At 42.5% G+C, this 12,995-nt stretch overlaps 1 protein-coding gene across 1 annotated transcript in view; it reads left to right on the top strand.

Annotated features, from left to right (window-relative positions):
* The window catches only part of Nlrp1b (NLR family, pyrin domain containing 1B), a 75,840-nt gene that overhangs the window by 53,944 nt on the left and 8,901 nt on the right, over positions 1-12,995 (top strand). The window contains exons 10-11 of the mRNA XM_063270033.1: positions 4,029-4,291; positions 4,775-4,900. Of these exons, the coding sequence (XP_063126103.1) occupies positions 4,029-4,291; positions 4,775-4,900 (389 nt within the window). The remainder of the gene's footprint in view (positions 1-4,028; positions 4,292-4,774; positions 4,901-12,995) is intronic.

Below are 12,995 nucleotides of genomic sequence, written 5' to 3'. Positions count from 1 at the left end.
GGGTCCTCAGAAAATTGGACATTGAACTGCCTGAGGACCCAGCTATACCTCTCTTGGGCATATACCCAAATGATGCCCCAACATATAAAAAAGACACGTGCTCTACTATGTTCATTGCAGCCTTATTTATAATAGCCAGAAGCTGGAAAGAACCCAGATGCCCTTCAACAGAGGAATGGATACAGAAAATGTGGTACATCTACACAATGGAATATTACTCAGCTATCAAAAACAACGGCTTTATGAAATTCGTGGGCAAATGTTTGGAACTGGAAAATATCATCCTGAGTGAGCTAACCCAATCACAGAAAGACATACATGGTATGCACTCACTGATAAGTGGCTATTAGCCCAAATGCTTGAATTACCCTAGATGCCTAGAACAAATGAAACTCAAGATGGATGATCAAAATGTGAATGCTTCACTCCTTCTCTAAAAGGGGAACAAGAATACCCTTGGCAGGGAAGAGAGAGGCAAAGATTAAAACAGAGACTGAAGGAACTACCATTCAGAGCCTGCCCCACATGTGGCCCATACATATACAGCCACCCAATTAGACAAGATGGATGAAGCAAAGAAGTGCAAAAAAAAAAAAAAAGAAATGTAAATAAGAAATACTCAATTTTATAAAGATTAAAAAAAAGAAAGAAAGGAAAATAGTGGGAAGCATGGCTACAAGCCATGTCTAAAACCAGTGATTTTGATGCTGTTTTTTTATTGGTTTGTTTTAAAATATGTGCTTCTCTGTGGTATGTGTACCACTGTGTGATTTTTTTTTGGCCAAAACTAAAATAAAAGGTGTCAGATACCCTAAAAAAAAAGAAGAAAAAGTGGGGAAGAACCTTAAACACATGGGCATTGGGGAAATTTTCCTGAACAGAACACCAATGGCTTATGTTCTAAGATCAAGAATCATCAAATTAGACCTCATAAAATAGTAAAGTTTCTATAAGGCAAAGGACACTGTCCATAGGACAAAACAGCAACCAACAGATTTGGAAAGGGTCTTTACCAACCCTACATCAGAGGGATACTATCTTATATACACAAAGAACTCAAGAAGTTAGACTCCAGAGTTTCAAATAATCCTATTAAAAATGGGGTAGAGAGCTAAACAAAGAAATCTCAACTGAGGAATACCACATGGCTAAGAAGCTAAAGAAATGTTCAACATCCTTAATCATCAGGGAAATTCAAATCAAAACAACACTGAGATTCCACCTCACACCAGTCAGAATACCTAAGATCAAAAACTCAGGTGACAGTAGATGCTGGCAAGGATGTGGGAAAAGAACACTCCTCCATTGTTGGTAGGATAGCAAGCTGCTACGATCACTCTGGAAAACAGTCTGGAGATTCCTCAGAAAATTGGACATAGTACTACCTGAGGACCCAGCTCTAGCACTCCTGGGAATATACCCAAAAGATGCTGCAAGATGTAACAAGGACACATGCTCCACTATGTTCACAGCACCCTTGTTTATAATAGCCAGAAGCTGGAAAGAACCCAGATGTCTCTCAACAGAGGAATGGATACAAAAAATGTACTACATTTACAAAATGAAGTACTACTCAGCTATTAAAAACAATGACTACATGACATTTTTAGGCAAATGGATTGAATTATAAAATATTACCCTGGGTGAGATAACCCAGTCAAAAAATAACAGAAATGGTATGCACTCACTGAATAGTGGATATTAGCCCAAAAGTTTGGAATACCTAAGAAAAATTCACAGATCATATGAATCCCAAGACAAAGGAAGACCAAAATTTGGTTTCTTCATTCCTTTTTAGAAGGGAGAACAAAGTACTCATGGGAGGAAATACAGGAACAAAGAGTGGAGCAGCACTTGAAGAAAAGGTCATCCAGAGACTGCCCCACCTGGGGATCCATCCCTTATGCAGCTACAAACCCAGTCACTATTGCTGATGCCGAGAAGTGCTTGCTGCCAGGAGCCAGATATGGGTGTCTCCTGAGGGGCTCTGCCAGTTTCCTACTGACACAGATGAAGATGGTTGCAGCTAACCATCGGACTGAACACAGGGACCCAAATGGAGGAGTTAGAGCAAAGACTGAAGGAGTGGAAGGAGTTTGCAACACCAAAGGAAAAACAACTATATCAACCAACCAAATTCCACCTAGCACCCAGGGATTAAACCACCAAACAATGAGTACACATGGAGGGAACGACAACTCTAGCCACATACGTGGCAGAGGATGACATTGTCCAGCAACAATGTGAGTAAATGCCCTTGGTCCTGTGAAGGCTTGTTTCCCCAATATAGGGTAATGACGGAGCATTGAGGATGGAGTGGGTGGTTGGGAATGGGAGCATTCTCATAGAAGAAGGGGGAGAGGGAGGGGCATGGGAGATGGGAAAGGAGATACATTTGAAATTTAAGTACATGAAATATTCAATAAAAATATAAATATATTTTGCATAAAAAAGAAGATATTTTTCTCTGCTAAACAACATTCAATGCAATACTCTTTGTCATGATGCAAGTTGGGCACAAACTCAGGAGAAAAGACAGGCAAAGAGAGCTATGTAGCAATCACATCAAGTTCATATGTAACATTCAACATCATGGTTCTATCCGTTGTCAACTTGACACAGAAGCACATCATGTTAAATCCCCAACTTTCTACTTTTTATCTCTAAAGTTTCAGTTTAATCTCACCATGAAAAGTGCAATCTGGTTTCAAAGGTCCCATTAGACCTTGATAATTCCCATAGTTTAAATCCATCTCTCGACAGACTTGAAGCAATGTCTTATCCATGAGCTCCTATAATATAAGATACAAGTTACACACTTCCAATATCCAGTGACGAAGAATAAGCACTGACACCCAACGTGGACGAATCAGAGCACAGTAAGGAATGGTCAAACCACAGACCAATTCTTTCAGCATAAGCACCAACTTCTACACTTTAGCACCTAGCGATGGAGATCATGGTGGCATTGACAGGACTCCAATGAACTTGGATATCTCCACCCATCCAGTTCTGCACATGAAATACACATGGCCTCTTTCTTAGGCCATCTCTCTATGCCTACCTACAACTTTCTTCATCAGAAAACAATTGTGGTTCTGACTCTCCACATCCTAGGATTTCCATTTACTCTTAGGCTTCCCTTTCAAAGGTTCATAGAATGATCTGTCAAGACTTCACTGCAGGGTCTTTGACTCAAACCTGGCCTTAGCTGTTATCTGAAGCTGTGCATCTTGACTCAATGACCTGCTCAATCTGGAATCTTGCCTGCCTACCCCCAAAAAAACCGTAGGTGTGACACCGGTAAGTTCGGGTGACAGCTTGACAAGTAACCTGCCCCAGACAATGTCTGTAGGATGTACTGACCATGGGGAAACACTTCCTTGAGCATTTGCATTTGCAGAACAGGGGATATCGTCAATTAAGGCTTTCTGCCTCTAAATGGACTTGGCTCTTCAAAAGATGAAACCTGGGGGAAGAGAGTGAACACCCAGAAGTGCAGACATCATGAGACTGCAGGACAGACTCCACTTCTGCACACCTCTGCCCACATCTCTGGTCCAAGGGGAAACTGCACAGTGCCTCTGGACACCGCTGGTACCTTCGGTTCTGGCCTGCGCCCAGGACTGAACTGGACCAGCCAAGCAGCTCCCTGCACCCAAATCCCATGGGGGAGAGAGCTGGACACTCAGAAGTGTGGACAGTCTTGAGAAGTCGGAAGAGACTACCCTCTGCCCACATTACAGACCCCAGAGGGAATGGCATAGTGCCAACTGTGCCCCCTGGGTACAAGGACCTAGGAGCAATCAGGGGCAGGACCTTTCTGATTCCTGCTCTCACCTAGAGCTGGAAGACAGTCTCCAGGAGCACCTACACACCTGAGATCAGAGCACCTGTTCTCAGAAAAGCCTGAAAGAAAACAGGAAAACAGTTCTACAGAAGTGCTGACATGGAGGCCTATAGGAGGGGTCCCATTTTTCACTCGATAGAAACACTAAATCTACATCTTTGAATTTGTTCTTTCACAGACCCAAAGGCAAGCACATTTGACTTCAAGGTGGCCCACTTTCAAGAACATGGGGCGGTTCTAGAAACGCCAGTTAGGGTGAAGCATCGCTATGCAGCACTGAAAAACCCAAGCTTCTCGCCATTAGGAGTTGTGCTGAGAATAATCCCTGCTGCCCGGCGCTTCATCCCCATCACTTCCATCACACTGATCTACTATCACCTCAGTCTTGAAGAGGTCACCCTTCACCTCTACCTCATCCCCAATGACTGCACCATTCAGAAGGTAACTCAGAACCCCAAAGGTGGGACCAGGTTGTGTTAACAGAAAACCCGAGATGCAGCTGTTGAGTCCCTTGAAGAGATTCTTAACTGGGAAAGTGAATGTGTTCTGTGGGGGAAACCCTGGAGTGTATGAGTCGGCCTTCTTCTAGATCACTCACACCAGAGTCCCTTACAACTGCATCAGTGCCTTTTTGCCAATCTCTACATAGGATTTTATAGCCTCTTACCCCAAACAGAGTATTAGAATGCTCCACTACCAACACGTAGTGAACTCCCTCTTCCCTGGCAGAGACCTCATTCTCAAATGAACAGGACAGGGGCCAATAATGCAACCACCCATGTGGGAGAACACAAGTTAAAAGGGTGCCCAGGAGGTGTCACCACCCTATCCCACACAAATGTACTAATCAACCACCTTGCCTCATTTAGACCAGATGCTGTGGCCCAGAGATCTAGATAAGTCACTGTGTGTAATGTTCCCTAGGCCATTGATGAGGAAGAAAAGAAGTTTCAGTTCGTGAGAATACACAAGCCACCCCCAGTAGATAGCCTGTACATCGGCTCCCGCTACATCGTGTCTGGTTCTGAGAAGCTGGAAATCACCCCGAAGGTGAGCATCCAGAGTTTGATACTTGTCGGGGTCTGATGCCAGGCTTGGGAAATATGTGGGGCAGATTTGAAGGCTTAGCAGCCAACTAAGAGAGGGAGGAAGCAGTTGGAATCTCAACAATCAAGACTTATCACCTAAACATCAAAGTTGTTGTTAAGGGACCACAGAGGATTGCAGAGTAGGCCTGGGGAAGTGAGGAATTAGATTCAATCTGGCAAAGAGAAGAGTCCCGTTAAACATGGAGAGAAGCCCAGGCTGAGAATGTGTGAGCAGGACTTTCAGAATGAGTGCTAACTCATCCCTGGCTGTGAGGGTCTGAATCTGAAGTGTCTCCTACAGGTATAAATGCTTAAACACTGGGTCCCCAGACAGTGGTAATATTCGGGAAATTTGTAGAAGCAAAAATGTGAGGCCTGGGTGTCAGACAAAGGTCATTAGTGGCAGGCCATGAGGCTTATGCCCATGCCCCTCTCCCTAACTCAGACATACCAACTCCTGATGTCCTGGGAATATAACAAGTTCCCGCCACAAATAATTGAACCCTAAACTCCATGCATTTCCCAACATGAAACTAACTAACAACATAATTCCTTCCTTAAGTTTCCTCCTGTCAGGTTTGTCAGAACAATGAGAAAAGAAACAGTATGCTAGTGTGGCCTGTAGTTTTAAAAAGCCACGTTATAACCTTCTCGGGCTGTGTTCTCAGCTTAGCTCCGAGAATACTCTGCCACTGATCCTACTCCTGACATGGCTCTGCCCATGGCAAGCTGGTAATCTGAGCCCTGGGAGCTGTGATTGCTCCTCCAACTCCTCACAGCTAACTCCACCAAACCTCTAACGACCGCCCTGTGGCTGTGCTCTGTCTCCTGCCCACCTGAGTCACTGCAGATGGAAAACACCAGACAGCCTTAATATTTAAAAACCAGCCATATAACACAACTGCTGGGCTTTAATTAGATTCTTTTTTTTTTTTTTTGAGATCTGGGCTTTTTTTTTTTTTTTATTAACTTGAGTATTTCTTATATACATTTCAAGTGTTATTCCCTTTCCCGGTTTCTGGGCAAACATCCCCCTCCCCCCTCCCCTTCCTTATGGGTGTTCCCCTCCCAACCCTCCCCCCATTGCCGCCCTCCCCCCATAGTCTAGTTCACTGGGGGTTCAGTCTTAGCAGGACCCAGGGCTTCCCCTTCCACTGGTGCTCTTACTAGGATATTCATTGCTACCTATGGGGTCAGAGTCCAGGGTCAGTCCATGTATAGTATTTAGGTAGTGGCTTAGTCCCTGGAAGCTCTGGTTGCTTGACATTGTTGTACTTTTGGGGTCTCGAGCCCCTTCAAGCTCTTCCAGTTCTTTCTCTGATTCCTTCAACGGGGGACCTATTCTCAGTTCAGCGGTTTGCTGCTGGCATTCGCCTCTGTATTTGCTGTATTCTGGCTGTGTCTCTCAGGAGTGATCTACATCCGGCTCCTGACTGCCTGCACTTCTTTGCTTCATCCATCTTGTCTAATTGGGTGGCTGTATATGTATGGGCCACATGTGGGGCAGGCTCTGAATGGGTGTTCCTTCAGTCTCTGTTTTAATCTTTGCCTCTCCCTTCCCTGCCAAGGGTATTCTTTTTCCTCATTTAAAGAAGGAGTGAAGCATTCACATTTTGATCATCCGTCTTGAGTTTCATTTGTTGTAGGGATCTAGGGTAATTCAAGCATTTGGGCTAATAGCCACTTATCAATGAGTGCATACCATGTATGTCTTTCTGTGATTGGGTTAGCTCACTCAGGATGATATTTTCCAGTTCCAACCATTTGCCTACGAATTTCATAAACTCGTTGTTTTTGATAGCTGAGTAATATTCCATTGTGTAGATGTACCACATTTTCTGTATCCATTCCTCTGTTGAAGGGCATCTGGGTTCTCTCCATTTTCTGACTATTATAAATAAGGCTGCGATGAACATAGTGGAGCACGTGTCTCTTTTATATGTTGAGGCATCTTTTGGGTATATGCCCAAGAGAGGTATAGCTGGATCCTCAGGCAGTTCAATGTCCAATTTTCTGAGGAACCTCCAGACTGATTTCCAGAATGGTTGTACCAGTCTGCAATCCCACCAACAATGGAGGAGTGTTCCTCTTTCTCCACATCCTCGCCAGCATCTGCTGTCACCTGAGTTTTTGATCTTAGCCATTCTCACTGGTGTGAGGTGAAATCTCAGGGTTGTTTTGATTTGCATTTCCTTTATGACTAAAGATGTTGAACATTTCTTTAGGTGTTTCTCAGCCATTCGGCATTCCTCAGCTGTGAATTCTTTGTTTAGCTCTGAACCCCATTTTTTAATAGGGTTATTTGTTTCCCTGCGGTCTAACTTCTTGAGTTCTTTGTATATTTTGGATATAAGGCCTCTATCTGTTGTAGGATTGGTAAAGATCTTTTCCCAATCTGTTGGTTGCCGTTTTGTCCTAACCACAGTGTCCTTTGCCTTACAGAAGCTTTGCAGTTTTATGAGATCCCATTTGTCGATTCTTGATCTTAGAGCATAAGCCATTGGTGTTTTGTTCAGGAAATTTTTTCCAGTGCCCATGTGTTCCAGATGCTTCCCTAGTTTTTCTTCTATTAGTTTGAGTGTGTCTGGTTTGATGTGGAGGTCCTTGATCCACTTGGACTTAAGCTTTGTACAGGGTGATAAGCATGGATCAATCTGCATTCTTCTACATGTTGCCCTCCAGTTGAACCAGCACCATTTGCTGAAAATGCTATCTTTTTTCCATTGGATGGTTTTGGCTCCTTTGTCAAAAATCAAGTGACCATAGGTGTGTGGGTTCATTTCTGGGTCTTCAATTCTATTCCATTGGTCTATCTGTCTGTCTCTGTACCAATACCATGCAGTTTTTATCACTATTGCTCTGTAATACTGCTTGAGTTCAGGGATAGTGATTCCCCCTGAAGTCCTTTTATTGTTGAGGATAGCTTTAGCTATCCTGGGTTTTTTGTTATTCCAGATGAATTTGCAAATTGTTCTGTCTAACTCTTTGAAGAATTGGATTGGTATTTTGATGGGGATTGCATTGAATCTGTAGATTGCTTTTGGTAAAATGGCCATTTTTACTATATTAATCCTGCCAATCCATGAGCATGGGAGATCTTTCCATCTTCTGAGGTCTTCTTCAATTTCTTTCCTCAGTGTCTTGAAGTTCTTATTGTACAGATCTTTTACTTGCTTGGTTAAAGTCACACCGAGGTACTTTATATTATTTGGGTCTATTATGAAGGGTGTCATTTCCCTAATTTCTTTCTCGGCTTGTTTCTCTTTTGTATAGAGGAAGGCAACTGATTTATTTGAGTTAATTTTATACCCAGCCACTTTGCTGAAGTTGTTTATCAGCTTTAGTAGTTCTCTGGTGGAACTTTTGGGATCACTTAAATATACTATCATGTCATCTGCAAATAGTGATATTTTGACCTCTTCTTTTCCGATCTGTATCCCCTTGATCTCCTTTTGTTGTCTGATTGCTCTGGCTAGAACTTCAAGAACTATATTGAATAAGTAGGGAGGGAGTGGGCAGCCTTATCTAGTCCCTGATTTTAGTGGGATTGCTTCAAGTTTCTCTCCATTTAGTTTAATGTTAGCAACTGGTTTGCTGTATATGGCTTTTACTATGTTTAGGTATGGGCCTTGAATTCCTATTCTTTCCAGGACTTTTATCATGAAGGGGTGTTGAATTTTGTCAAATGCTTTCTCAGCATCTAATGAAATCATCATGTGGTTCTGTTCTTTCAGTTTGTTTATATAATGGATCACATTGATGGTTTTCCGTATATTAAACCATCCCTGCATGCCTGGGATGAAGCCTACTTGATCATGGTGGATGATTGTTTTGATGTGCTCTTGAATTCGGTTTGCCAGAATTTTATTGAGTATTTTTGCGTCGATATTCATAAGGGAAATTGGTCTGAAGTTCTCTTTCTTTGTTGGGTCTTTGTGTGGTTTAGGTTTAAGAGTAATTGTGGCTTCATAGAAGGAATTCGGTAGTGCTCCATCTGTTTCAATTTTGTGGAATAGTTTGGATAATATTGGTATGAGGTCTTCTATGAAGGTTTGATAGAATTCTGCACTAAACCCGTCTGGACCTGGGCTCTTTTTGGTTGGGAGACCTTTAATGACTGCTTCTATTTCCTTAGGAGTTATGGGGTTGTTTAACTGGTTTATCTGTTCCTGATTTAACTTCGATACCTGGTATCTGTCTAGGAAATTGTCCATTTCCTGAAGATTTTCAAGTTTTGTTGAATATAGGTTTTTATAGTAAGATCTGATGATTTTTTGAATTTCCTCTGAATCTGTAGTTATGTCTCCCTTTTCATTTCTGATTTTGTTAATTTGGACGCACTCTCTGTGTCCTCTCGTTAGTCTGGCTAAGGGTTTATCTATCATTTTGATTTTCTCAAAGAACCAACTTTTGGTTCTGTTGATTCTTTGTATGGTCCTTTTTGTTTCTACTTGGTTGATTTCAGCTCTGAGTTTGATTATTTCCTGCCTTCTACTCCTCCTGGGTGTATTTGCTTCTTTTTGTTCTAGAGCTTTTAGGTGTGCTGTCAAGCTGCTGACATATGCTCTTTCCTGTTTCTTTCTGCAGGCACTCAGAGCTATGAGTTTTCCTCTTAGCACAGCTTTCATTGTGTCCCATAAGTTTGGGTATGTTGTATCTTCATTTTCATTAAATTCTAAAAAGTTTTTAATTTCTTTCTTTATTTCTTCCTTGACCAGGTTATCATTGAGTAGAGCATTGTTCAATTTCCACGTATATGTGGGCATTCTTCCCTTATTGTTATTGAAGACCAGTTTTAGGCCGTGGTGGTCCGATAGCACGCATGGGATTATTTCTATCTTTCTGTACCTGTTGAGGCCCGTTTTTTGACCAATTATATGGTCAATTTTGGAAAAAGTACCATGAGGAGCTGAGAAGAAGGTATATCCTTTTGCTTTAGGATAGAATGTTCTATAAATATCCGTTAAGTCCATTTGGCTCATGACTTCTCTTAGTTTGTCGACATCACTGTTTAATTTCTGTTTCCATGATCTGTCCATTGATGAGAGTGGGGTGTTGAAATCTCCCACTATTATTGTGTGAGGTGCAATGTGTGTTTTGAGCTTTAGTAAGGTTTCTTTTACGTATGTAGGTGCCCTTGTATTTGGGGCATAGATATTTAGGATTGAGAGTTCATCTTGGTGGATTTTTCCTTTGATGAATATGAAGTGTCCTTCCTTATCTTTTTTGATGACTTTTAGTTGGAAATTGATTTTATTTGATATTAGAATGGCTACTCCAGCTTGCTTCTTCTGACCATTTGCTTGGAAATTGTTTTCCAGCCTTTCACTCTGAGGTAGTGTCTGTCTTTGTCTCTGAGGTGTGTTTCCTGTAGGCAGCAGAATGCAGGGTCCTCGTTGTGTATCCAGTTTGTTAATCTATGTCTTTTTATTGGAGAGTTGAGGCCATTGATATTGAGAGATATTAAGGTATAGTGATTATTGCTTCCCGTTATATTCATATTTGGATGTGAGGTTATGTTTGTGTGCTTTCATTCTCTTTGTTTTGTTGCCAAGACGATTAGTTTCTTGCTTCTTCTAGGGTATAGCTTGCCTCCTTATGTTGGGCTTTACCATTTATTATCCTTTGTAGTGCTGGATTTGTAGAAAGATATTGTGTAAATTTGGTTTTGTCATGGAATATCTTGGTTTCTCCATCAATGTTAATTGAGAGTTTTGCTGGATACAGTAACCTGGGCTGGCATTTGTGTTCTCTTAGGTTCTGTATGACATCTGTCCAGGATCTTCTGGCCTTCATAGTTTCTGGCGAGAAGTCTGGTGTGATTCTGATAGGTCTCCCTTTATATGTTACTTGACATTTTTCCCTTACTGCTTTTAATATTCTTTCTTTATTTTGTGCGTTTGGTGTTTTGACAATTATGTGACGGGAGGTGTTTCTTTTCTGGTCCAATCTATTTGGAGTTCTGTAGGCTTCTTGTATGTCTATGGGTATCTCTTTTTTTAGGTTAGGGAAGTTTTCTTCTATGATTTTGTTGAAGATATTTACTGGTCCTTTGAGCTGGGAGTCTTCACTCTCTTCTATACCTATTATCCTTAGGTTTGATCTTCTCATTGAGTCCTGGATTTCCTGTATGTTTTGGACCAGTAGCTTTTTCTGCTTTACATTATCTTTGACAGTTGAGTCAATGATTTCTATGGAATCTTCTGCTCCTGAGATTCTCTCTTCCATCTCTTGTATTCTGTTGGTGAAGCTTGTATCTACAGCTCCTTGTCTCTTCTTTTGGTTTTCTATATCCAGGGTTGTTTCCATGTGTTCTTTCTTGATTGTTTCTATTTCCATTTTTAATTCCTTCAACTGTTTGTGTTTTCCTGGAATTCTTTCAGGGATTTTTGTGTCTCCTCTCTATGGGCTTCTACTTGTTTATTTATGTTTTCCTGGAATTCTTTCAGGGATTTTTGTGTCTCCTCTCTATGGGCTTCTGCTTGTTTATTTATGTTTTCCTGGAATTCTTTCAGGGATTTTTGCGATTCTTTCAGGCATTTTTGCGATTCCTCTCTGTAGGCTTCTACTTGTTCTCTAAGGGAGTTCTTCACGTCTTTCTTGAAGTCCTCCAGCATCATGATCAAAAATGATTTTGAAACTAGATCTTGCTTTTCTGGTGTGTTTGGATATTCCATGTTTGTTTTGATGGGAGAATTGGGCTCCAATGGTGCCATGTAGTCTTGGTTTCTGTTGCTTGGGTTCCTGCGCTTGCCTCTCGCCATCAGATTATCTCTAGTGTTACTTTGTTCTGCTATTTCTGACAGTGGCTAGACTGTCCTATAAGCCTGTGTGTCAGGAGTGCTGTAGACCTGTTTTCCTCTCTTTCAGTCAGTTATGGGGACAGAGTGTTCTGCTTTCGAGCGTGTAGTTTTTCCTCTCTACAGGTCTTCCTGTGGGCCTGTGTCTTGAGTTCACCAGGCAGCTTTCTTGCAGCAGAAAAGTTGGTCTTACCTGTGGTCCCGAGGCTCTAGTTCGCTCGTGGGGTGCTGCCCACGGGCTCTCTGCAGCGGCAGCAACCAGGAAGACCTGTGCCGCCCCTTCCGGGAGCTTCAGTGCACCAGGGTTCCAGATGGTCTTTGGCTTTTTCCTCTGGCATCCGAGATGTGTGTGCAGAGAGCAGTCTCTTCTGGTTTCCCAGGCTTGTCTGCCTCTCTGAAGGTTCAGCTCTCCCTCCCACGGGATTTGGGTGCAGAGAACTGTTTATCCGGTCTGTTTCCTTCTGGTTCTGGTGGTGTCTCAGGCACAGGGGTCCTGCCGCTCCTGGGCCCTCCCCCACGGGAGCCCAGAGGCCTTATACAGTTTCCTCTTGGGCCAGGGATGTGGGCAGGGGTGAGCAGTGTTGGTGGTCTCTTCCGCTCTGCAGCCTCAGGAGTGCCCACCTGACCAGGCGGTTGGGTCTCTCTCTCACAGGGTCTGGGGGCAGAGAGCTGCTGCCTAATTAGATTCTAATAGACAATCTATTGCTCTAAACTCATCAGCTAACCTAAATTAGGAGTCTGCCAGTGATGAAGGCCACCACCAGTTCTAGTAGCCCCCAGACCTTACATGGCTTGTGCTCTTCTCTCCAAAGCCTGGCCAAAATATCCTTTCTCTATCGCTCTCCCTCCTTTTCCGCCTTGGACAAAGAAAATCCCACCTCTTTATCTCCACCCAACAATTAGCTTCTGCTATCTTTATTGACATAATCAAGAAATAATAGAGAATGAGATTTCAGTATCAGTCCCTGCCTCTGCATGCTGGGTCCTCAGCCTTCTGAGTAAAGGTGTATGTTCACAGGCTGTGGATCACCTCAGTGCAAAAAAGAGGCAGTATATAATGTGGTGAGCAAGATCAAGAAAGTTTGTGACTGGGGATATCCCTCCTTCACAGAATGAGTATGGAATTCTCACAGAGGATCTCTCTCTCCCTCCCTCCCCACTCCTCTCTCGATAGATAGATAGATAGATAGATAGATAGATAGATAGATAGATAGATGATAGATAGATGATAGATAGATGATAGATAGATAGATAGAT

Source organism: Rattus norvegicus, chromosome 10, assembly GCF_036323735.1.
Source record: "Rattus norvegicus strain BN/NHsdMcwi chromosome 10, GRCr8, whole genome shotgun sequence".
In the NCBI taxonomy this organism is placed as follows: Eukaryota; Metazoa; Chordata; class Mammalia; order Rodentia; family Muridae; genus Rattus; species Rattus norvegicus.
Note: the sequence above shows the minus strand (reverse complement) of the source record. Positions and strands in the feature narration are given on the sequence as shown.